This window comes from Diceros bicornis, chromosome 19 (genome assembly GCF_020826845.1).
Source record: "Diceros bicornis minor isolate mBicDic1 chromosome 19, mDicBic1.mat.cur, whole genome shotgun sequence".
Lineage (NCBI taxonomy): Eukaryota > Metazoa > Chordata > Mammalia > Perissodactyla > Rhinocerotidae > Diceros > Diceros bicornis.
In genome coordinates this window covers 14,019,990-14,044,039 of record NC_080758.1, presented here as the reverse complement: position 1 = coordinate 14,044,039, position 24,050 = coordinate 14,019,990, and the positions used below count along the sequence as shown (strand labels likewise).

The following is a 24,050-nucleotide window of genomic DNA, read 5'->3' as shown; positions in this document are numbered from 1 at the left end:
ACAAAAACCTGTGCATAAATGTTTGTAGTAACATTATTCATAATAGCCAAAAAGTGGAAACCACTTAAATGTCTGTCAATTGAGGAATGCATAAATAAAATATGATATATCCATACGATGAAGTATTACTCAGAAATAAAAAGAAATGAAGTACTGATATGTGCTACAACATGGATAAATGTGAAAGTATTATGCTAGGTGAATAAAGCCAGTCACAAAGGACTGGATATTGTGTGATTCCATTTATTTGAACTGCTCAGAATAGGTAAATCCATAGAGACAGAAAATAGATTAGTCGTTGCCTGGAATGTGTGGAGTAGGGGGAGATGAGGTAGGGGGGATTAGAGGATTAGGGGAGTGACAGCTAAGGGGTTTCTTTTTGGGATAATGAAAATGTTCTAAAATTGATTGTGGTGACAGTTATACAACTCTGAATATACTAAAAGCCATTGAATTGTTTACTTTGAGTATATGGTATGTGAATTACATCTCAAAAGCTGCTAAAGAATATAGTGGTGTATTGAAAAATATTAAGAGCTCTATGATGCCATAAAGGAATTTTATGGAAAATATTTTTACTTTTGTCATGGCACTGACCTCAAAAGGTTTGCTATTTATCTCAAACATTTCTGGATTTCAATATAACATATTAAGTGAACTCATCTCAATGTTTCTAAAACCTTATTCAGTCTTTGTCATAGAAGTCAACCTGTAATTACAAGGTTAATATTAATTCCAGCACCGTATCCTTTTCATGTGTCAAGACTTTTTCTTAAAAAAAAAAAAAAAGTCATACCCAGACCCATTTGCACTTTTATTTGTCCGTTAAAGGTTTGTGAGATACTTATGGGTATCTTGCAGCAGTATGCCCAGAAATCAGCTTTTGCTCTCAAGCTTGCAAATAGCAGTTAAAACAAAACTTGCCAAGAAAGCCATAATTTCAGTGGACCTGCTGTTTAGGGCTAATGAAGTGCTGTGGTTACAAGTGGAAAAGCCAAAGTTATTTTAATTGAGACAATCTGACCGCACTCAGTCCCTCACCCCCTTTCTATTTTCTTTTTGGGTTTTAAACTTTTAAGAGTCTCCTTCTATGGAAAGAAGACTGACGACTAGTGATATATTTAAAATGTGGAGGTAAATGGTTTCTATGATGATATGTAGGGAAATATTAATGCATTTATAATTTTAAAAGCTTAAATATTTTAAATTTAATATAGAGATGCTTTTAAAAGAAAATTCCTATTGATGTGTTTCATTGTTTGAAGTCAAAGACCAAAGGTTAAGCTGGTTTACTTTAATGATGAAGCTTTCAGAATATGGAGAGAAAACTGTTAAATTTGTAAGATCGATCTTTGACATGAACAACAAACTATCAATCCAATCACCATTTTTCTGCTCTTGGTGAAAATGGATGGAGCTGAGGTTTTAGTAATCATTCATTGGGTTCATAAAAAGGACAGTTCGATTGTACTTGGAAAATACAGACATAAAAAATCACATTGGTAATATAGCTCTTGTAATACTTAATTTTGTAGCTTATTTAGGTCAATTATATTTCTTAATTATCAGCCCAATGATCTAAAAAGTGAGCTGCTGTACAAATAGGCCAGTTTATATCACCGTTATAAATGGCTCTATCTCTCATGTGCCAAACTCTGAGAGTAATTACTTTCTTATGATTCTTTGTTTCCAAAAACTGTTTTAATAAGAAAATGTTTTTGAATCTGTGTAATATTTAATATGTAAAGCTTGCATTATTTTAAAGTTGATATTGAAAACTTCTAAACTTCTGACCTTGAATAGAATTTGCTATGTATAACCATTGCATGCAGCTGGTGGATTCAAAATTGCCTTTTCTGGGTCTCTGCTTTGTGAAAAATAGTATGTATTGGACATGAGTGCATGACAGCTGACATTTATCAAGGATAACAGGAGCCTTACTCATTTTCACATTTTAAAGCAACTTTGAAAGCTTTTCGTGCGTGCACATGCTCAACATATGTTCCTAAGATTTAAATGCATTTTCCACCATGTATTGCCTGTCGTTAACACAAGAAACTGAGCTTCATATATTAAACTTATACTGTGTGAGTATATAAGCATCTAAAGATCAACAGTGTAGGATATGTAATTCACTTCTATAGAATTTTGTCTTCATAGTTTTTAAACTATTACAAGTAAAAGTGTACCTAACGTAGTTCAGGTAGCACTCTTGTTACGTAATGTTGTGTGATTTGGCATTTCTTTAACCCCTCTACTATAAAATTTGACCCTAATGTAGAAAACTGACTCATAGAAATTATTTTTTTCTAAATCGACTACTAGTATATTGCTCTTCTGTTCAAAAAGACTTTTATAGAGTTAGTTATTTGACTAGAGAGTGACATAAATAGAGTTGGGATTGCACAGTTTTTAGTCTTGGTTCTTAGCCTTTTAAAATTTTCTTTAAAATTAGATTGTGATAAAAATTTAAAAAGAATTCTAGAATAAAACTGCAAAGTTCATAATGTGTTGGCAAACTTGTTAATTAAAATAACACCTTTTATGGTTGGTATGGGTTTCAGATACTGCAGCCCTTCTGGCATGCATTGATATGCAGATCACACTGACTTGCTGCAAGGTAACAGGAGACACGCTTTGACTTCAGAAGATAAACTGGCTGTGCAGTCCTGTCATCCTACTCTCTTTCCACTTCCAGACATGATTCAGTAGTATAAGACTGTTGAGTCCTAGGCACTGGGAAGTAAGTTGAAATTTAATTTTTTATGTATGAGAGTTTTACTTTGGCTTTTGATAAGCCTTTTCTGTGGTGTGAAGGTACCATGTAAATTGTGGATGTTTCATTAGGTAAATAACTCTCTCCCAATTCCATTAGAAATATTAAGAGGTCTGAGTTCTGTTTGTTTCCATTTTCCTTTTGGCAGTTGAAAAGGAAGCCATTTTATTAAGAAAGATGAGTAGTGAAAGGAATTTTAAATTTAGGCTGGTTAAATTGCCAGTGTCTTTATATTTAAAAAAAATTGCAGAGCAATTAACAAAGAAGAAATTGCCCTTAGTCACTTGTGACCGAAGTGCCCCTTCTAATAAGAGGTACTGTTTCTACAAATTCTTTTGACAGAGAAATGTACAGTATCAGAGAGGTTTAAAGAAAACGTTTGAAGTGTTTACATAAGAACAGTTTAAAACCACTACCAAAACTTTATTTGTAGATCTCAGCATCTTTGAGAGTTTACTTCCCAAAAGACATCTCTTTTAATCCCCTCTTAGGTACCAAGGTTTAGGCAATTTCCTTAAGTTATTCAACTAACATAGAAGTCAGAAAACACACAAATACATTGTTTCCTGAATTTATCTGGGTTGTAGATACAGTTACTTTATAATTACAGGGGCAAAATTCTGTTTTTGTTTTTTTTTAATAGCCTTGATTCTGTCTGTAAATCGTAAGATTCTTGAGGGAGTCATTTTTCAAGCCTGCCGTTTGCTGAGACACTGAGCTTCTTATTTGCGTATGTTTTTTTCTTTCAGCAACCCTGTAAAGGTGATGGTATGTCCATTCAGAGAATAGAAAATTGAGGTTCACAGACTTAAATTTGGTAGTAGCGTGCTAAGGCTTAGATCAACTCTGAAGTCTGTGTTCTTTCCCTTTTGTTACTTCACTGTGCTGCATTCTGGTTGGATTCATCAGTTTTCTTGTCCAGTTCACTGTGTGTGTGTATTTATTGTGTCCAGTTTAGGAATTAATCCTATCTGTTGAGTTTTGCTTTCAGATATGGGTTTAAGTATCCCATGCTAATAACCAAATCTATCCAGAGTTTGGATATTTGGTGCTCAGATAATGGGTGATACCACTGTCTTTTTTCATTCTTCATAATTTATGAAAGTTTACAATTCATTCTTTTTATAACCATTTTAACTGTTTCCTTTCATATATTTTTTCATGGCCATCGATTCTTTATCTCATTAAGGATCATAAACATTTATTTTAAACTTATTTCAACATTTCATTTTATTGGGTGATGAGTTCATCTTCTGATATTGATGAGTTTCTTAGTCATCTTTCTTAGTTCAGTTTTCAAGTACACTTGGGAATTTTAGTTTATGATTTGCGTCTTGAGTGGGAAATTTCTTTTTCTTTCTTTTTTTTTTTTTGTGAGGAGGACTAGCCCTGAGCTAACATCTGATGCCAATCCTCCCCTTTTTTCTTGAGGAAGATTGGCCCTGAGCTAACATCCATGGCCATCTTCCTCTACTTTATATGGGATACCTCCACACCATGGCTTAACAGGCGGTGCGTGGGTGCGCGCCTGGGATCCGAACCTGCGAACCCTGGGCCGCCGAAGCGGAGCGCACGCACTTAACCACTTGTGCCACCAGGCCGGCCCCAGAAATTTATTTTTCGTTTCTTTCTTTTGGTGCCATCCATGTGTCCCCCTCTCCCTGCCCCTGGCTCTATTTTTGTTGCCTTCACCCATTTCTACCATACCTTCAGTCTGTGTCCAGGGTTCTGTCCCGAGGTATTATTGCAGTGTGAGAGGTATGCATGACCCACGCTTGGTGTATATTACCCTTTCTTGCTTCTACAACTGCAGGTGACAGTTGGATGTAATCAGTAACTAGTTATTGATAATAGTTTTTTTCACCTTCCTTTCAGGAATATTTTGTTTGGTTTCTGAAACCTATGAGCCTTGCTTTTGGTCCTATTGTCTTATGTATGATTTGATTTCCTGACTACCTTTGCTAGTTTCTGGTCCTGGAGCTCAGTGGGTTCATGGAGTCATCAGTTCATTTCCATATGTTTGCTCTGTGTCTTGGTCTACAGATGTATTTGTTATGTTTGAGCATGGCTGTTTCTTTCAAAATTAATAAAAAAATATATTTTATTTGTCATTATTGTATTTGGAGCAAAGGGGGGAAGAGTGTGGTCAGTTGAAAGCAGTAATCCACTATGTCATCTTATCAGGAAGTCCTGTGTTCTTTTGATCTCACAACATGGCTTATTTATATAGGTCTGCTGATCGAGACTGAAATATTTATTTATTTAGTTTTTTGAACCTTTTTTTTTTTGTGAGGAATATCAGCCCTGAGCTAATAAAATCTGATGCCAATCCTCCTGTTTTTTTTTTTTTGCCGAAGAAGATTGGCCCTGAGCTAACATCCGTGCCCATCTTCCTCTACTTTATGTGGGACGTTGCCACAGCATGGCTTTGACAAGAGGTGCCTTGGTGCTCGCCCGGGATCCGAACCTGCGAACCCCGGGCCACCGAAGTGGAGTGTACGCGCTTAACTGCTTGCGCCACCGGACCAGCCCCTGGAATATTTATTAAATGAATGTGTGGAAGATCATGGAGAAGCCATACCAGTTTCAAACCCTTAATCCCAACCCTCGTCTAGTACAGTGGTTCTCCAAGTGTGGTTCTTGGACCCTTGGGAGTCCCTAAGAACCTTTTACAGGGTCCACACAGTTAAAATTATTTTCATAATAATACTAATATGTTATTTGCTGTTTTCTTCCTGTTGATGTTTGCCCTGGCGGTGCAGAAGCAGTGGTGCATACAGCTGCTGGCGTCTTAGCCTGAATCGAGGAGTAGTCATCACATTTTTCACTGCCATGTACTCATAGTTCAAAACAAAACAAAAACACCACTTGTTTCCCACTTAGGATTGTCATTGATAAAGCAGCAAAATTTGCTCATTTCATTAAATTTTGACTCTTGAGTACTGTATTTTTAATATTCTGTGTAGTGAGAATGGAAAATATGCAGAAACCACTTCTGCCTATCAAATTATGACGGTTGTCTTGGGGAAAAGTGCTTGTGCAATTAATTGGCTTTTGCACCAAACTGGCCACTTTTTTCATGGAATACCATTTTTACTTGAAGAACGACTGACAACCTATAGTTGTTGAAACTTGGGTATTTGGCAGACAGTTCTTGAAATTGAACAAGGTGAACCTATCACTTCAAGGAAAACATCTGATGGTGTTTGTTGACAGTGATAAAATTTGAGTTTTCAAGTGAAAATTATAATGTTCCTTAATTTGAATCTGCTACCATGAATGTGACAGAAGACTTTTTGGGTGAGATGGGTGGTGATATTAATGAATGTAGAGTTTTTGATATTGTATCAATATTTGAAAATCTGCTTAATCAGTGAACCAATATTATCTAAATGACTGTGTTACAAAATCATGCGTGGGTAAAAGATTTGTTCAGGGTGCGTGTTAGGTCAGTGTATTTTTTTTTTTTTTTTGTGAGGAAGATCAGCCCTGAGCTAACATCTGTGCTAATCCTCCTCTTTTTGCTGAGGAAGACGGGTTCTGAGCTAACATCTATTGCCAATCCTCCTCGTTTTTTTTTCCCTCAAAGCCCCAGGAGATAGTTGTATGTCATAGTTGCACATCCTTCTAGTTGCTGTACATGGGATGCGGCCTCAGCATGGCCGGAGAACCACTAAGCCACGGGGCCAGCCCTAGGTCAGTGTATTTTAATGTAACAGCATGAAAGTTCATTGATATGGTTTCAGATTTCACTTTACAACTAACATTTAAACTACCACTTGTTGAGTTTTAGCATAATATCAAGGAAAAATATTTACAGTTATTTGTAAAAGGCTGTTGAAATAATCCTTCCTTTTACAAGTACATGTCTCTTTGAGGCTGGATTTTCTTCATATGTTTAATCAAAATAACGTATTGCAACAGATTGAATGGAGAAGTAGACAGGAGAATCCAGCTGTGTTCTGTTAAGTCAGACATAAGATTCGTAAAAATGTAAAACAGTGTCACCTCTCTCACTGAATTGTTTTGTTTCAGGAAAGTTATTTTTCTTAAAATTGTTTATGTTAACATAATGTGCTTACTTTAAAAGGAATTAATATTTCAAATATTTCTAAGTTTTAATTTGTTTTTTTTTTCCCCCGAGGAAGATCAGCCCTGAGCTAACGTCCATGCCAGTCCTCCTCTTTTTGCTGAGGAAGACTGGCTCTGAGCTAACATCTACTGCCAATCCTCTTCCTTTTTCCCCCCAAAGCCCCAGCAGATTGTTGTATGTCATAGTTGCACATCCTTCTAGTTGCTATATGTGGGACGCGGCCTCAGCATGGCCAGACAAGCGGTGCATTGGTGTGTGCCCAGGATCTGAACCCGGGCTGCCAGTAGCGGAGCGCGTGCACTTAACCGCTAAGCCACGGGGCTGGCCCCTAAATTTTAATTTCTAATATGGTAAATATTGATGGATACAACTCACGTAACGAAAAGTTTTTGGGGTTCCCAATTGTTAAGGGGTAAAGGAATCCTGATATCAAAAAGATTGAGAACCACTGATCTAGTGAAATTGGTTGGAACTCCAGAAGCGTTTGCCTTTAAACTTTCACCTTGCTTGTATATATTTGTTGTCTTGTAGCACATCCAATTCCTATGTCTGTTTTGTCCTGCTTAAACATGAAATGGGCCTGAGCTGACCAGTCAAGTCTGGCCAGTTTCAAGGACACGTAGTTGTTGTTAACCTGAATCTCTCTCTTTTAGTAGTAAGAACCAGATTGACTGCAGACGTTTAGGACTGTGAACAGCTGTATAACATTATGTGCTCTGTCTCTACTCAGTTCTGCTTTTGAATCACAGATCAGTCATTAATTTTCAGTGGAGACCTTTTATAGCACAAAATACATTTTGTGATTCCGTACTTACTAGTTTGTCATCAGCTTGTTGAAGGCAAAAACATTGTCTGTTTTGATCCACAGTTCATCCCAAGCACATAGTGTAGGGAATGCTATCTCCTTTGTCTTTGTAGACAACCCACCCAGTATGTTGAAGAGTGACCACTTTAAGACACTTGCTGAAGTGGGTTTTGGTTTTAACCAGTTTGTCGAATGAGTAGTTTTACAAGAATTCGTAAGTAAATTTTGCCTCAAAGGGTCTCTAACAATAAGTTGCCCCCAGCTTCATTTACTAAACATGTATCAGCAAGTTTTGTGAAATACAGAAAGAAGGTCTTTAAAGTCATGAATCATGAAACTGACATTTGAACAGCAACAAAAAAACCAAACTGTTTTATTTTAAATTATTTGAGTGATGCTCTTTTTATCCTATTCCTCAGTAATTTATATTTTTCCTTGCTGCAGATTACTTCCCTGGGACAATCATGACATAGAGGCACAACTTTTTAGCGCCACATAGTACAGTAGCTGTATTTTGGAGGGGTGGAGGGAGGAGTTGAGGTTTTTGTTCAATTTAGGTTTTGTTCAATTTGTTCAATTTTGATGCTTTTAAACATTTCTACGAGTGCTGGTCCACCCTCCAACAGGTAAATGATGTTAAGAGTGCTTTCTTGTTTTCTTTTTGGACTTTGATATATATGCTGTCATTCATTATTTGTATTATTGACATCCTGAAATCAATAATGACTTTTGGAGATTATTTGAAGAGATAAATTCTGCTGTTAGACATGTAATTTCTAGGGCTAAATGGAAATATTTTTAAAGAAAGAATTCTTTTGAATTTAAGTTTAGGCTGGGAGTGGAATTATAATCACTGAAGAGTAACAAGCTGTGAGGTAAGAAAAGAAAAAAAAGAATGGAAATAGCAAGGACTGAGCCACAGACTAACCTGCAGTAAAGATGATGACCCATTCAGGAAGTCTTATGAGTCAGACTTGCCATGTCGTGTTGCTCAAGTTAGAGACCATCTGCTCCAACCTCTTTGCTTTTAGAGAAGGAAATCTAGCGAAGATGTGTTTTTCCCTTGATCGATCTTAACTCTCTCTCTCTCCCCCCCCCACCTTCAGTACCTTTTCTTTGAAAAATTAATTGAGTGCTTTATCAAGTTTCACATTTCCACATTGTTAATTTTTGTAATGTTAGTGTCACAGATAAACCCATTGTAGCTTCTTTATGTTTTTGGTAATGGTGGACAGGGCTAATTTTAAGTGTTGTGGGGGAAATGTCTGTCACTTTAAATTGTTTACTCTGCAGGCACTCTGGTTTAGGAGAATCTGTCTTGCAGTTGACCCAGGCTACCATTCCCTGTATCATTCATTGCTTGCTGGGTGCCAGTTTCTGTAGCAGTTTTGCTGCTCTCAGCCATTGGTTACCAGGTGGCTAATGTCATCAGCTCTTAAGTTTTAACATTTCTTCTAATATCTTTCTTTCTTCTCTTTCTTCTCTGAGGCAGATAGAAAGAATGGATTAGGCGAGAATGGGGCGCATGCTGTGATCATCTCTCCTTTACATCTTTATTGCTTATTAATTAAATTCATATCAGATTTTACTTCTGCTCTGTACAGAAATAACCCTCTAACACCCCTGTAACTCCCCACTGTTTATCTTTATCCAGCACTTTACCACTTTTAGCCCCTCAAGGGGGCTAAAAACTTGGTTTCTCTCTTCTTCCCTTTCTTTCTCTGCTGCTTATATTTTCATTATGTGGCAAGGGACAACCTTAGGTGTAAATAACACTTTTGATGTAGAGATATTTACATCTTTCAAAGAAAAATTAAACCACAAATCCAGAAGTAAAAAGAAAATGTAAAAAAGAACCAGCACTGTGTGCCTTACCTAGTACCTTTGAAGGTACTTGGATCTCCTCTTCAGAATCTTCTAAAATGTGCCTACTTATTCTTTAATTCTACTGGCTTATCTTAAGAGTACATATATTTATGCCAATAGTTTTACTCTATTTTTATAGGTGTATGTTAGCTACTAGCTACAACTCACCACACTATTTCAGTGGAAAAGTGTTTTTTTTTGTGAGGAAGATCAGCCCTGAGCTAACACCTATGCCAGTCCTCCTCTTTTCTGCTGAGAAAGACTGGCCCTGGGCTAACATCCATGTCCATCTTCCTCCACTTTATATGGGACGCTGCCACAGCATGGCTTGACAAACGATGCGTCGGTGCGCGCCCGGGATCTGAACCCGGGACCGCCACAGCGGAGCGCACGTACTTAACCACTATGCCACGGGGTAGTATTTTGAATTCCAGTCAGTTATCTATGAGTTGAGAATAGCCTGAATAGCTCTGGCTCATTTGTTATTTGTCTGAATCTTTTTAATTTGTTGCCGTGTGGGATATTTGTAGCCATTTTTTTTTCCAAATACAATTAGAGTGAAATTAGTGTAGTTGAACATGCATCTTTATTCCTGATATTGTGTACCTTGGAAGGATCACCATTATTCCCCACGTGAGTTGCTTGCTTTGTATTGCTTTTCATCCTCACAGGAAACATATGACTACGTGAGATGTGATTGTCCCCAGTTTTTACAGATGATAAGCTTTTTACGGGTGACAAAAGTTTACCCTTTAGTGAAATTGAGATTCTACTGTCAAGTTTGATTCCTGCAAAGTCCCATTGTCTTTTATTGTATCATAGTGAATCAGCTGAAGGATTTAAACCCTTGAGGTTTTGTTTTGATAGGCAGCTTGAAGCCACTGTATTTTTGGAGTGGGAATATTCAAATGAAACAAGACATGCCAGAAAGAAGCAAGAATGTTCTACAATGTATTTACACCGCTGCGCTCCCCCCACCCCAAGAATCTTCTCTGTAGTTTAGGAAGATTGTAGAATTGGCCGTCAGTACAGCTAATAGAATGAGGAGGAAAAGGAGAACTGCAGTTGGGAAAAGGGAATGGTAGTGGTGATAGTAAAGGAGAAAGAGGAAGGAGTTGGCAATAAAATAGTCTCATACAAGTTTTTATAGTGATTTGAATGTTGCAGTGTAGAAAGTGGAGACAGACAAGTGCACAAGAGTAGAGTGTAGTGTGTAATGTTGTAATGAAAGTATGACAGGTGCGTTAGGATAAACAAGGGAGACCTTCTTCTAGTTGGGGGAGTTGGGAATGGTTTCTCCAGAGGTGACAGTTGAGCTTGATCTTGAAGGATGAGTAGGAGTATTCTAGGTAGAAGATAGATGAAGGGGAAATTTAAAAAGAAATTAATGACTTAAGGTTAAAAACAAAATTGTCAATATTTCAATGATCATCCTTTGTCAAAAGCTCTGTTAGCGTAGGTCGTTTGGGCGGCTACTGATCGTGGTGGTGGTGGGGGTGGGGGTGGGGGTGGGGGTGGTGGAATGATGTGATGAGGAAAGAAGTATGACCGATAGTGTGTTGTTGAGAATGAAGCTGAAATCAGGTTTATGAAGCTCAAGTTTAGGTCTGTTCTTGTGTATGAAGTAGATTCATTGCATTAAATTGTAGGAGTCAGTGTAACCTTTAAAACAACTAAAGAATTACCCGGCTTTTTAGCATGCTGTTAGGAGAGGGTAATTTCATTTAGATGGAATTGGTTTGCTTAACTCCCTCTGCATAGACTATATCTGTGAACTTCTTCAGCTCGGTTGTTCATGTAGCTGTTGAGAAGTCTCTTGGCAACAAGCTTCCGGTTGCAACCAACACCTGCTCTGCTGATTGGTATACCCAGTTCTGGTACTAGAGCCTCGGGGGAGTTTGTGTTTGAATTTGACTTCATCAGGTTTAAAACGGAGCATAAATGTGAAGAGGCTTTGGGGTCAGCCTGTTGATTGAGAATGAAAAAGGCAAGACATACAAAGGGAGAAGAGAGAATGAAACCTTGTGGATAAAATAGCTGTTAATTTACATTTGGATGCTTTTCAGCTCAACTTATATATTAAAAATAGGATATTTTACTTTATTGCTTTCTGCTACCCCCTTTCCAAGTTTGCTGGCATTATAAACTAAAGATAGAGGAAAAGAATGACCAAGGTAGTTATTGTAGACACTACTTATGTGCTTTTTCTCTTTTTTAGAAAAACTGTAGGCTGGTAGGTTTTTCCTGTGAGCTGTGTTCCCACTTTATACAGTGCCTTCATTTTAACACTTAGCAAATTATGTTGTTATAATTGTTTATATTTTCCTCTTCTGCTAGTCTGAGAGTTCTATTAGTGTGTGGTGTCATTCATCTCTATCTCCTGGACCTACCATGGTTCTGCGTATGCAAGTGTTTGAGCTAAAAAGGAATTAAATTGAAAAATGGATTGCATTAGGTGGTTTATACTTTATCCTGCTAAACATAACAGGTTATCAGCAACAGAACAAAAGGATATTGCCAGTTAGCTTTTATTTGAAACTATCCTTCTCTTTTCCCTCCTCTTTGTCTCCTTTCAGCTCTTATTTTTACCAGGGTTGAATTAAAACATAAAGGTAGGAGATATTCATTGGAAGAGTCATCCAACTGATGAGGAAGCTTTCATGGTGGTTCCATGTTTATGGACTTTTCTCCTCCCCTGCCTCTCCAAGTTCCCTAAACATACACAGGTTATAGTTCGTTCAGTTCTTTCCTCCGTGGTGCTGGTTCTCTTGGAGCTGTTTGACAGATGGAAATAAAACCTTTAATTTGGTATTTTAGAAAATATAATCTTGTAGGATTAAGCCTTTGGACTGACTAGTGGTGACTGTATACTAAATTGTCTTGAGTAAGAGTGTCAGTTTGGAACCTGAGTTTTGGGTAGTGCCTGTATGGATGAATGTATCAGATTTTTCCCAAGGGCAATTTTTTTTTTTTTCTAATTGGCTTGAACAGTCTCTGTTTTTACATAGTGCTTCAAGCAGTTTTCAATAAATCAATTCATATCCATAGTTGTTTGAAAAATTTCCTTAAGTTACTGTGATTCTCAGGAGACACCCAGAAACACCCCCTAATTAGCGTATTTAATCATACCTTGTTAAGTCAGGCAAACCCGCCTGACGAATAAACTAAATTACTGGTGGGATAGTCAAAAGGTCTTGGCCCCAGCATTTAATCTTAGAAAACCCAAGAATAAAAATACTTGACTATTTTAGGATGTAGTTTGTGCTTTTCTAGTCTCAGGTTTTTTTCTTGCTGTGTGAGCCACTGATTGCTCGTCTCAAGTGGAAGTAAGGGTCGTGGTTAACAGGCCACCTCAGGGGGCAATTGATCCGCGTCTTGTGGAGTGACGGTTAGTGTTCAGGGGCTTGAGGGGAGTAGCAGCAGTTAGTACCTGCTGAGCTTGAGCAGCTCCTTGCCCCTGTCCCTAAGCCTGCACGCCCTCAGCCCTGGGTGCACTGACTTCTCAGTGTTCTCATGGACGAGCTGAGAGATGTTCTGGCTAACTGGCTGGAGGTGGTGTGATTCAACAGTGTAAATGGTTTATTACTGGGGGGCGGATAAAATGCCCAAGGAACATTTGATACATATTTTGTTGGTTATAAAGTCATAGTCCCAGTGCTGCCATCCAGTATCTGTATATGATCTAGTAGGAAGTTGTTTAGCTACTTTCTTATCTGTAAAATGGGAATAATAATACCTAGCTTGGAGAATTGTTGTGAGAAATTACAGAGAATATGTGATATGGCCAGCACTGTACTACCACAAAAATTATCCCCTTCTCTCTCCCTTATTAATTTAGGCAAAGGAAAAAAAATATATATTTTTTGTTGAGGAAGATTAGCCCTCAGCTAACATCTATTGCCAATCTTCCTCTTCTTTATATGGGTTGCTATCACAGCACGGCTGATGAGTGGTGTAGGTCCGCACTGGGATCCAAACCTGTGAACCTAGGCTGGAGTGGACTGTGCTGAACTTAACCACTAGGCTGCGGGGCCAGCCCCCAAAGTAAAATATTTTAGTTGGTCTCTGCCAATTAAGATTTACTGGGTAACCTATCTCCTCCCCATTTTGGCATGACAGGCTTTTCTTAGCTGCCCCCCCACCCCGGCAACCTCTTGCTTACTTAATAGATGCTAGCATTGTTGATTGATGTCTTTTCCTTTTGGACAGGGACTACTTCCTGTATCCTTGTCCATCTGGCTAGTTTGTGGCACATAGTGAAGATTTCCCCTCCTGTCTTAATGGCAGATACCCAAAGGAAGGCTAGTGAACGCTGCTAAGCCGTATATTAACTTTCCATGGCTTTTGAGCTGGCAGGCATCATTTGTTGCTGCTTCTTACCTGAATTAGAGTTCAGGAATGTTCATTTTCTAGCAATTTATTGTATTCTGTGCATGTCTAAGCTTAAACATGTACCATAGCTTGATTGTTATGTATAGAAAGGCCTATAGTATTTATATGAGAGATTCTATCCAGTTGCTGTAAGATTCGTGCTCTTTTTAAATCTGATTTAACCATGGACCTACTTCTCACTTTTCCAAGTAACCTAGGAATAGGTGACGTGAGATTTTCATGGCACTGAAAGTTATTCTAAATTGCTGCTCTTCCCTGTTTGAAGTAACTGCATAGAATATCTTGCTTAAGTGTAATCTTACCTTAGTGTGCATTGTCATATTCATTTTTTTTTATTTTGTCATATTAGCTTAAGTAGTATAGCATAGAACTCTTAAGAAGAAGCATTTCAGACAAGGAAAATAATTGTAAAAATGATTCAAGGATCTAGACGGTTGAGTTCACATTGAAAGATTGAATATATTTTGGGTCTTTGGATTCTGATTCAATGAAAGTTCTTCACTCTAGTCCTTTTCTATACTGTGGTGTTAGGGGTTTGAAAAGATTTGAAAATCTGTGATTGGATTGTGTTCTACCTGGAAGTGCAGTTGAGATGTATCTCCAGGGTAACAATCACTTCGGGGACACCTCTTACTTAGCAACTTCAAAATATGTGTATGTACCTCACTATATTGGATTTATGACATGATTTCAAGAGTACAGATTACTTGGGGGGCAGGTATATATTGTGATCCTAATTTCATTTCTACTCAGCTCTATAGATGATAATGTTTGATTGTAGAGAGTCAGAATTTAGAAGGGGCTCAATATTAATAGACTGTCTTATAATCAAAGATACTGTGAGACTGTTGGGCTGTATTATTTCCCCGTTGAATATAAATTTTACCAACTCCATATATCCTCCAAACTAGATGGGTTATAATTTAAGATGTAAAAATGTGGGGCCGGCCTGGTGGCATAGTGGTTAAGTTCATGCATTCTGCTTTGGCGGCCCAGGGTCCGCTGGTTTGGATCCTGGGTGCGAACCTACTCACCGCTCATCAAGCCATGCTGAGGTGGTGTCCCACATAGGAGAACTAGAAGGACCTACAACTAGGATATACAACTATGTACTGGGGCTTTGGGGAGAAAAAAGAAAAAGAGGAAGATTGGCAACAGATGTTAGCTCAGGGCCAATCTTCCTAAAAAAAAAAAAAAGATGTAAAAATGTAAGCTGTACAGTTACTGCTCTGTGTTTCTTAACCTTTTAGAACTCTGGGGGAAATTATGATCTACTCATGGGCCTGGTACATGCTCCATTCCCCTCTCCCACCCTAATTTTTGACTACTGATGAAAATGGTCTAAACAGATTTAGTGAGTATATGCTAGGCATTTACCTTTCATACCTTAGAAAGAGTAATTTCCCCAGCCACATAACATATCCTCCCAGATATGTATAGTTTTCAGTTCGTCTCTGCCAGTGAGAAGCAGACAACAGACCTGGCAAGTAAAACAAATGCTATTTATTATTTTTTATGTTTATAACTAAGATTAATACCAAATAAATAGAAAACTGTCCATAAAGTGTTTGTCATAGTCATTTGTGCTCAGGAATTATTATTAGTTATTATATATGCTGAAACTATTTTTTGGGGGCAGAAATAGTTATATTTTTTCTCATGTTGGACATTTTCTTTAGCCTAATGAAATTTAGGACATGTATTTGCTCTACTTTGATTTTTGTTGTATGGTATTTTGTCGTTCATCCTTGGACATCATGTAGTCTTTTAGGTATTGTACAGTAAATGTGGTACCAAGGTTTGTCCATATGTAAGTAAGAACTAGAAAAGAAACCTGTCAAACCTGTTCCTAAGAAAATGAAATGAGAAATATTTTATATCTTAATTATACCTTCATGTTAGATAAGCACCCCATTACTATGGTTTTAAATTAGGATTTTGTATTAGTACATTTCTGGATAATTACCTCTATTACTAGAGATCACTGGACTCTGTGAAAAAGTAGATTTGGTAGAACGTAGATTGCACAGTCTTATGCACATTATAGCTTGTTCTGCCAGATTAAGAGAAAGAGCCACATGTGTATATGGACATAAGTAGACATATTTAGGTTTCTCTATATGCACGTAAACATTGTTTTAACATGAATGACATGTATACATTTCTGGTTTAGACTGATAATTGTGATTATTGATTTCTTTCATACTAAGAGATTGTCATGGTTTTGATGCTCTATTGATGTAAGTTATGCCTCTAAAATTCATTTTGGTGACATCCTGTATCAACCATAGAAGTAAAAATTTAAAAAGTTTAAAGTAGACTTTGAACTTTTATATAGATCATCAGAATGAAGGAAGTTCTAAAATATGACTCAAGTTGATTGTTCCCTTTATTTATTCAATTTATATTGAAGACATAGTTATTGACCTCCTGTTAATATGCTGGGTACCTTAAACTGTACTGGAGATTCAGCTTATATTTAATAGCAAAGTAAGAAGATAATACTGAGAATATAGAATAATGTCTTTCAAGTTCGAGAAATGCTATTATTTATTAAATAGTTTGCCATGCAATTTTGGGAATTCAGCTAGTGTTTAACATCAAAGTAAGGAAATAATATCTAGAATGTGGAATAAATTATATTTTTGAAATAAAGAAATGTTAGTACTCACTGGATAGTTTGCCACTCAATTTAAAAACCTGTGAATGAAACAAATATAAAACCTGTTGTATTGAGACGTAGCTAAAATTATTCTACTTCTATACTTAAGGAATCACTTTTTCTTTCTCTCTCTTTTTTTTTTTATAATTTTAGTTATTTATTTTTTTCCCCCAACTATCTTTTGCCCAGTAGATAGTTGTATGTCATAGCTGCACATCCTTCTAGTTGCTGTATGTGGGACGCGGCCTCAGCATGGCCTCTCGGAGAAGTGGTGCGTCGGTGCGCGCCCGGGATCTGAACCCGGGCGGCCAGCAGCAGAGCGCGAGCACTTAACTGCTAAGCCACGGGGCCGGCCCTTTTTTTATTTTTCTTTTTTTCTTTTTTTTTTTTGTGAGGAGATCAGCCCTGTGCTAACATCCGCCAATCCTCCTCTTTTTTTCCTGAGGAAGACGGCCCTGGGCTAACATCTGTGCCTATCTTCCTCCACTTTATATGGGACGCCGCCACAGCATGGCTTGCCAAGCAGAGCGTCGGTGCACGCCCGGGATCCGAACCAGCTAACCCCGGGCCGCCGCAGCAGAGCGCGCGCACTTAACCACTTGCGCCACCGGGCCGGCCCCCCCTTTTTTTATTTTTAAATATGAAAATTGGAAATTAAAACCAAACATACTTTTACAACTTTTTATTTGGAAATAATTTTAAACTTAAAACAAAGTCACAAGAAAAAGAATAGTACAAAGAATTTAAAAATTTCTCCCCCGCCAACATTCACCCAGTGTCAACATTTTACCACCCTTCCTTCTTCCCCTCTCTCTCCTTCCTTCCTCTTGTTCATTTCTCACTCACCTACTTATAATATCTACAATTCCCCTCCTCCCGTAGAAGGGTCATTTGCATACATAATGGCCCTTTTGCCCTAAATTCTAGGAATAGGGATAATCTCTTTAAATAACCACAGTACAGAAATCAACTTTGGTAAATTTAACATTGATAAAATACTTCTATCTGTTGTCCATATTTTGATAAAATACTTCTGTCTGTTGTCCATATTTTAGTTTTGTCAGTTGATCCAATAATGTTCTTCATAGCATTTCTCCCCTCTAGTATAGGATCAGATATTGCATTTAATTGTCATTTCTCTTCAGCTTCCTTTAATGTGGAATATTTACAGACTTTGTCTTTTATGGAATTGCCATTTTTGAAGAATACGGTATTCCTGGCATTGTGGGATCTGAGTATGCTTTAAAATCATAATATTGAACCACTATTAATCACAGTGGTTTTTTCTCTTTCATTTTAACTTACGTTGTGAGAAACAAAACAAAACAAAACACCAAGTCTTTAAAACATCTCAGCTTTTCAGCCTTTACATTTTACTACCAAAATTATAGGTAGAGTGAATTTTGTTGGTATTTAATTCATACTAGAGCCTCTGTAAAGACAGTGTCAAAATCTAGAACCCCTGATTAATGGTCATGTGATTTTGGTTTTTTTAAAGCTACATATTTTAAGTTTGGTCAGAATCTAGTGTGAAATTTTGCAGTTTTATTAATTTCTCTCTCTTCCTGGTAGTATTGTGCCACCTAGTGGAAATTTATGTCCTTCAATACACGTCTCAGAATCTAGATGGAATGCAAAATGCATTTTAACGTATTAAGAAACAATAGTTTGGAATATTTGAATTTCTTGGTTGACTTGGAATTATTTAGAGCAATGATTGTCTTCTGAAACAAGAATTCAGAACAAATAAAAGTCTTAGTAAGTGAAGGTTTAGTAGATGTCTTAAAATTATGAGCTACTGAGTGTTATAAATCTGCTTTTTACCCAAGAAAAAATACCCTCCATTTATTTTCTTTATCTATGGAACTTTAACCAAAGCATATTATATTTCCATCAGTTAATATTAAAATAATTGTTGCTATGGGAATCTTGTCAAAATCTCCCTTTTCCCCTGGAGTCTTAGTGTTGTACGTCTACTTTCTAAGCAGAATATATTGGAGTTTCCATGTTATTTACACAATCTAGGTTTATTTTGAAGTAACAGAAGAAAAACACATTGTATGATAAATATTAATTGAATGGTCTACAGGAAAAAATGTGCTACCTTGAAAATAGCCTGAAAATAATTTAGCCTTTATCATTTACCAAATGACAAGGTAAGCTCTTATTTGTGCTGACTTGGATATAAATAAAATTTAGGATTTTATCAGTCGGAGAGTTGGTGATCTCTTTTCTTATTATTAAACATGAAGAAGATGCCTTAATCTTTGTGAGATATGCAATGTACACGTTTTTAGTAGGACTTGAGAAACATTTCTCTCTTGGGGTTGGACATTCTGCATAATTAAACTGAGGTTGTCTTCAAAATAGTCATTTGTGATAAAAAATATTGAGAATTATCTAATCATTTAGGGAAAGTAGTCTGAATTACAAGATGCAGGTCATTCAAGCGTATGACACCTTTATAGAGTAACGAATATTTTATAATGTTTTTATCTTATTCTGTCTTAGTTGCTGATGTATATTCATGATGAGTGGATTAGGAGAAAACTCCTTGGATCCACTGGCCCCTGATTCACGAAAACGAAAACTGCCGTGTGATACCCCAGGACAAAGGTAGGAATTTATTTCCTGATGCTTCACCAAGGTCTCCCTCCTCCTACCTTAATTTTTTTGGTTTAAGATAACATTTCAACTTTCTGTTATTTACATTCTCTGGTTAGATTTTTTTGTTTTTGTCTTTGCTTAAATAATATGATTTTGCTTTGTAGTAAGTAGAGTGGTACAGTGATGAGATGGACATCCTTATGATGTAATAGAAGCTTTATTACCGATTCAGATAGAACCAAGAATATACTAACAGTCTGTGATACTGTAAGAAGCATTTCTCAATGGAAGAGATAAGAGTTAGGAATAGATAACCAAGATTATTACAAGTAAGAATCTTTCATATCCTTTAAGCACATGTTATAAGTTGATATTTTGGCATTTGTGAGATTTCATCATTCTTTTCCTAAATGAAGTTATAAGTTTAAAAAATTGAAATAAAATACTGCATTTTATGCAGTGATACTCTGTAGCCTTTTTAGTATTTGCCCAGGTCAATATCATTTGAATGTTAATGTCTAGCTGCAAAATAAAAAAAAAATCTACAATTCATAAAACCTCGTCATTAATAAGTAGCTACCACTTTTTTGTTATTATTTGTTAGTTGTTTTACTGTCTCCGTGAGGTAAAGACTATTTATATTTATTGCCATTTTCCAGATGATAAAACTGAGACTAACTCTGCCCAAGGCCACTCTGCTAACAAAAAGGTGGACTTAAATTTAGATTTGCATGAATTTCTACTATATTGTACTACATACATCTCCAAGACAATGGTTGATAGTTTCTACTGGCTGAATTTTGTTTGTTTACATATGAAGGAAATGGTGTTGTATAGGGACTGATTTTGCTCACAGCTTTTGTGATAGGTATATTTATGGCTTTTTTTTTTTTTTTTCCTACTCAGTCTTACCTGCAGTGGTGAAAAGTGGAGACGAGAGCAGGAGAGTAAATATATTGAAGAATTGGCTGAACTGATATCTGCTAATCTTAGTGATATCGACAATTTCAATGTCAAACCAGATAAATGTGCAATTTTAAAGGAAACAGTAAGACAGATACGACAAATAAAAGAGCAAGGTAATACAAAGTAAGAAGAACACTCAGTTTTTTAGCAGGAACTTGTTAACTCAGTTATATTTACCTTTTTGCTACTTCATTGCTTAGCTAGGGAACTACTACTGATTGAGGCTAGCCTGTGTGGGCATGGACAAATGAGTTGACCAGCTTTGCTCTTTAGGAAATAGTTAATAGTTGGAAGAAGGCCAGGGTTGCTCACTCTGTCACATGTTTGTTCCGTTTCAGGAAGCCATGGGATGGTACATTTAGTAGTAAAAGAGAATTTAGAGTATCTTCTGCTCTCCTGGGTAACTCTGAAGTTTAATTTTAACATTTAAAAATTGTAGCATCATCTTCTTATCAGGAAATGTCGTATATGTGCATATGCACGTGTGTGTGCGCGTGCACGCGTCTCTTTGTGTCTGTTCTGGGGACTATTTGAAGGTGGATTTAACTGATATATGTGCTATTTGTAGTACTGCCTTCTGTCTTTTCAGGAAAAGCTATTTCCAATGATGATGATGTTCAGAAAGCTGATGTGTCTTCTACAGGACAAGGAGTTATTGATAAAGACTCCTTGGGACCACTTTTACTTCAGGCAAGTATAAGGTTTTAACTATCTAGTAAGCTGTGTTGATTTAAAAAAAAATGATGACATTTTGGTTAGGAAATGAGAGCAAAAATAAAATGTTTCTTTTTATGAGACAGAACTCAGTATTCTGAATATGAGGATGAAATGCTTTTATATTTACAATATACATAACTCAGGAGGCCCGGTGCGCCCCCCTGCCCACCTTATAAAAATATACTTGCAAACTGAGAAAGCAAACAAAAAAATACAAAGAGGCAAGAGAGGAAAGGTAACCCATAATTTCACAAAGGTAATATTTGGGCATATTTTAGCTCAGACTTTTTTGAGCATTTTTGCATGATTGATTATATGGTGCACTACAGTTTTATATTTTTGAGAGGTTTTTTAAGACTTAAAAATGTGCTTGTTTTGTAAGTAAGTAGTTGTCTTAAATTAATCTGATTAACCTATAGCACTTACAGAATGTTTCTTACTTTAAAGCAGGGCCTGAAGCCCTTCATAAAGTTCACTTGTCAATTTTTTTGTTTCGACTAGCTTGCTCCAACTACTTTTTATGATCAATTCAATTCCTCTTTGTAAATTCTCATTAAGGAGTGATGTAGTTCCTGTAGCTTGACTTGGTATCAAATGAAAAAATAGGCAACACTAAGGATAATTTTCTCATTTTTAAAAGCTTTGAAGATGTAATTCTTCAAGAAATTAGATTAGACATTAATTCAGGTTTTATGTTGACTGTATTTGTCTTTTTTTAAAATGTCTTTTTATTTTTCATAAAACCCTGTAGTAATGGTGCTAATATTAATAGAAATGGTGGCTGATAGTTGTTTGCAGTAATTGTTAAATGGCCAGTAATTTTTTCAAATTCTACTTAGTCCTAAGGCTGGTGTTGTAGTCTACTAGGGCTGCCATAACAAAATACCACCCACTGGGTGGCTTACACAACAGAAATTTATTTCCCACGTTTCTGGAGGCTGGAAGTCCAAGATCAAGGTGTCGGCAGGCTTGGTTTCTCCTGAGACCTCTCTCCTTGGTTTGTAGATGGCTGTCTTCCCCTTTTCTCTTCACATGGTCTTTTCTCTGTGTGTGTGCATTCCTGGTGTCCCGCTCTCTTCTCATAAGAACACCAGTCCTCTTGGATTAGAGCCCTACCCTAGTGACCTCATTTAACCTTAATTACCTCCTGAAAGGCCCTATCTCCAAATATAGTCACATGGAGGGTTAGGGCTTCAATGTGTGAATCTCGGCAGGGGGTGGGGAGGGGATACAGTTCAGTCCCTAATAGCCAATATTAACATTTCCCACTTCAGGCATTGGATGGTTTCCTGTTTGTGGTGAATCGTGATGGAAACATTGTATTTGTGTCAGAAAATGTCACACAATACCTACAGTATAAGCAAGAGGACCTGGTCAACACAAGTGTCTATAATATTTTGCACGAAGAGGACAGGAAGGATTTTCTTAAGAACTTACCGAAATCTACAGGTAGGCTTTTAATGTGTATTTTCTAAATAAGGTAATTTTTTTTCTTGACCATTTCTTTGAAAATTGAATGTACGTTTTAGGAAGCCTAGTGATCAAACTTGTGTAGAAAAGCAAGTGATTAATAGCAAAATTTTCAAATACGACTTCAGTGAATTTAGAATTTGGTATACATTGCATGGGGCTAAAATGTACAGTGAGTTACAAAATATACAGTGAGATTTCCGTTGAAATTGAAATTATTCCAGTGTTTTATATATTGCCACTTTGAAATGTTAGTGTAGAAATTACTGTGGAGAACATGTATAATGAGAAAAGATAGCTTAAATTCTTAATGATAGTCATAGACTCACTTGCTAGCTTTTTAAAAACTGCTTTCAATTTGTTTTCCAAAGTTAATGGAGTTGCCTGGACAAATGAGACCCAGAGACAAAAAAGCCACACATTTAATTGCCGTATGTTGATGAAAACACCACATGATATTCTGGAAGACATAAACACTAGTCCTGAAATGCGCCAGAGATATGAAACAATGCAGTGCTTTGCCCTGTCTCAGCCACGAGCTATGATGGAGGAGGGGGAAGGTAAGAGGGATCCCATGTTTATGTGATATTTATCAATCAAATAGCAGCCAAATTTGTAGTTGTGTAATTTCCATTGTTGTAATTCTTCTTACTGAATGTCATGTCCTAACTCACCTACTGAACAGACGTATCCAAAGGTTGATTATAATCCTTACCTGGTTCAACGTTTTATTGTAGATTTGCAATCCTGTATGATCTGTGTGGCACGGCGCATTACTACAGGAGAAAGAGCATTTCCATCAAACCCTGAAAGCTTTATTACTAGACATGATCTTTCAGGTAAAAACTATGTGTATATGTTTGTATACATTTTGTTCATTTTGAAAATTTTTATAAAAGTTAAATGATAGTGCAGGCTGTAGAAATAGTTAAGTGCGTACACCCACTGTAAGGCATGCTTTGCCTGGATTATTTCCTATGTCTCTTATACAACCCTAACAGTGATGCACTAAAACCTTTGGCATTTGAGTTGGGTATGTTGGATGGACACTTAAATCCCTCAAATAAATTAAAAAATAAAAGTAGAGGCACCTGACTTTCTCTACAAATGGCATTTCGAATCAGAAGTTAGTATTTCTTTTCTTTAACTTCAAACCCATTTTTCATAAAGAAACATGTTTTCAAAAAATACATGTAATTTAATGAGAATTACTGAAACTAATTCTTCACATCAACATGAGTTTCGGTCATGGTCTGCCTTTTTTTTTTTTTTTTTGGTTGGGAAAATTGGCCCTGAGCTAACATCTGTGCCCATCTTCCTCTACTTTATATGGGATGCTGGCAGAGCGTGGCTTGATGAGTGGTGGGCAGGTCCGAGCCTGGGATCTGAACCTGTGAACCCCAAGGCCGCCAAAGCGGAGTGTGCGAGCTTAACCACTACGCCACTGGGCTACCTCCTGGTCTGCCCTTTTTTGACCCTGGGAGTAAAGAATTCAAGCCAGTATAGTTGATAAGGCACAATGATGAAATTAAATGTGATGGCAATATTATGTATAGTCATCTTCAGGGTCACTCTTCTGGTCATCTGACCCTGAATGGTGATGCCAAGGGTTTGTCACATAACCCTCCATCTCAGAGGTGAGGAAACAGTGGCCCGGTGACAGAGAGGTTGGTTACTTGTCCAAGATCATGGCTGA

At 36.9% G+C, this 24,050-nt stretch overlaps 1 protein-coding gene across 12 annotated transcripts in view; it reads left to right on the top strand.

Annotated features, from left to right (window-relative positions):
- NCOA3 (nuclear receptor coactivator 3) overlaps positions 1–24,050 on the top strand; it is a 122,972-nt gene that overhangs the window by 75,991 nt on the left and 22,931 nt on the right. For 11 of the 12 annotated variants that reach the window (XM_058562516.1, XM_058562523.1, XM_058562521.1 and 8 more), the window contains 6 exons: positions 19,106–19,210; positions 20,108–20,280; positions 20,757–20,857; positions 22,159–22,333; positions 22,726–22,914; positions 23,092–23,193. In XM_058562516.1, the coding sequence (XP_058418499.1) occupies positions 19,122–19,210; positions 20,108–20,280; positions 20,757–20,857; positions 22,159–22,333; positions 22,726–22,914; positions 23,092–23,193 (829 nt within the window). In that variant the 5' untranslated portion in view covers positions 19,106–19,121. Of the gene's footprint in view, positions 1–2,564; positions 2,744–19,105; positions 19,211–20,107; positions 20,281–20,756; positions 20,858–22,158; positions 22,334–22,725; positions 22,915–23,091; positions 23,194–24,050 lie in introns of all 12 variants that reach the window. The other variant, XM_058562515.1, reaches the window with a different exon arrangement.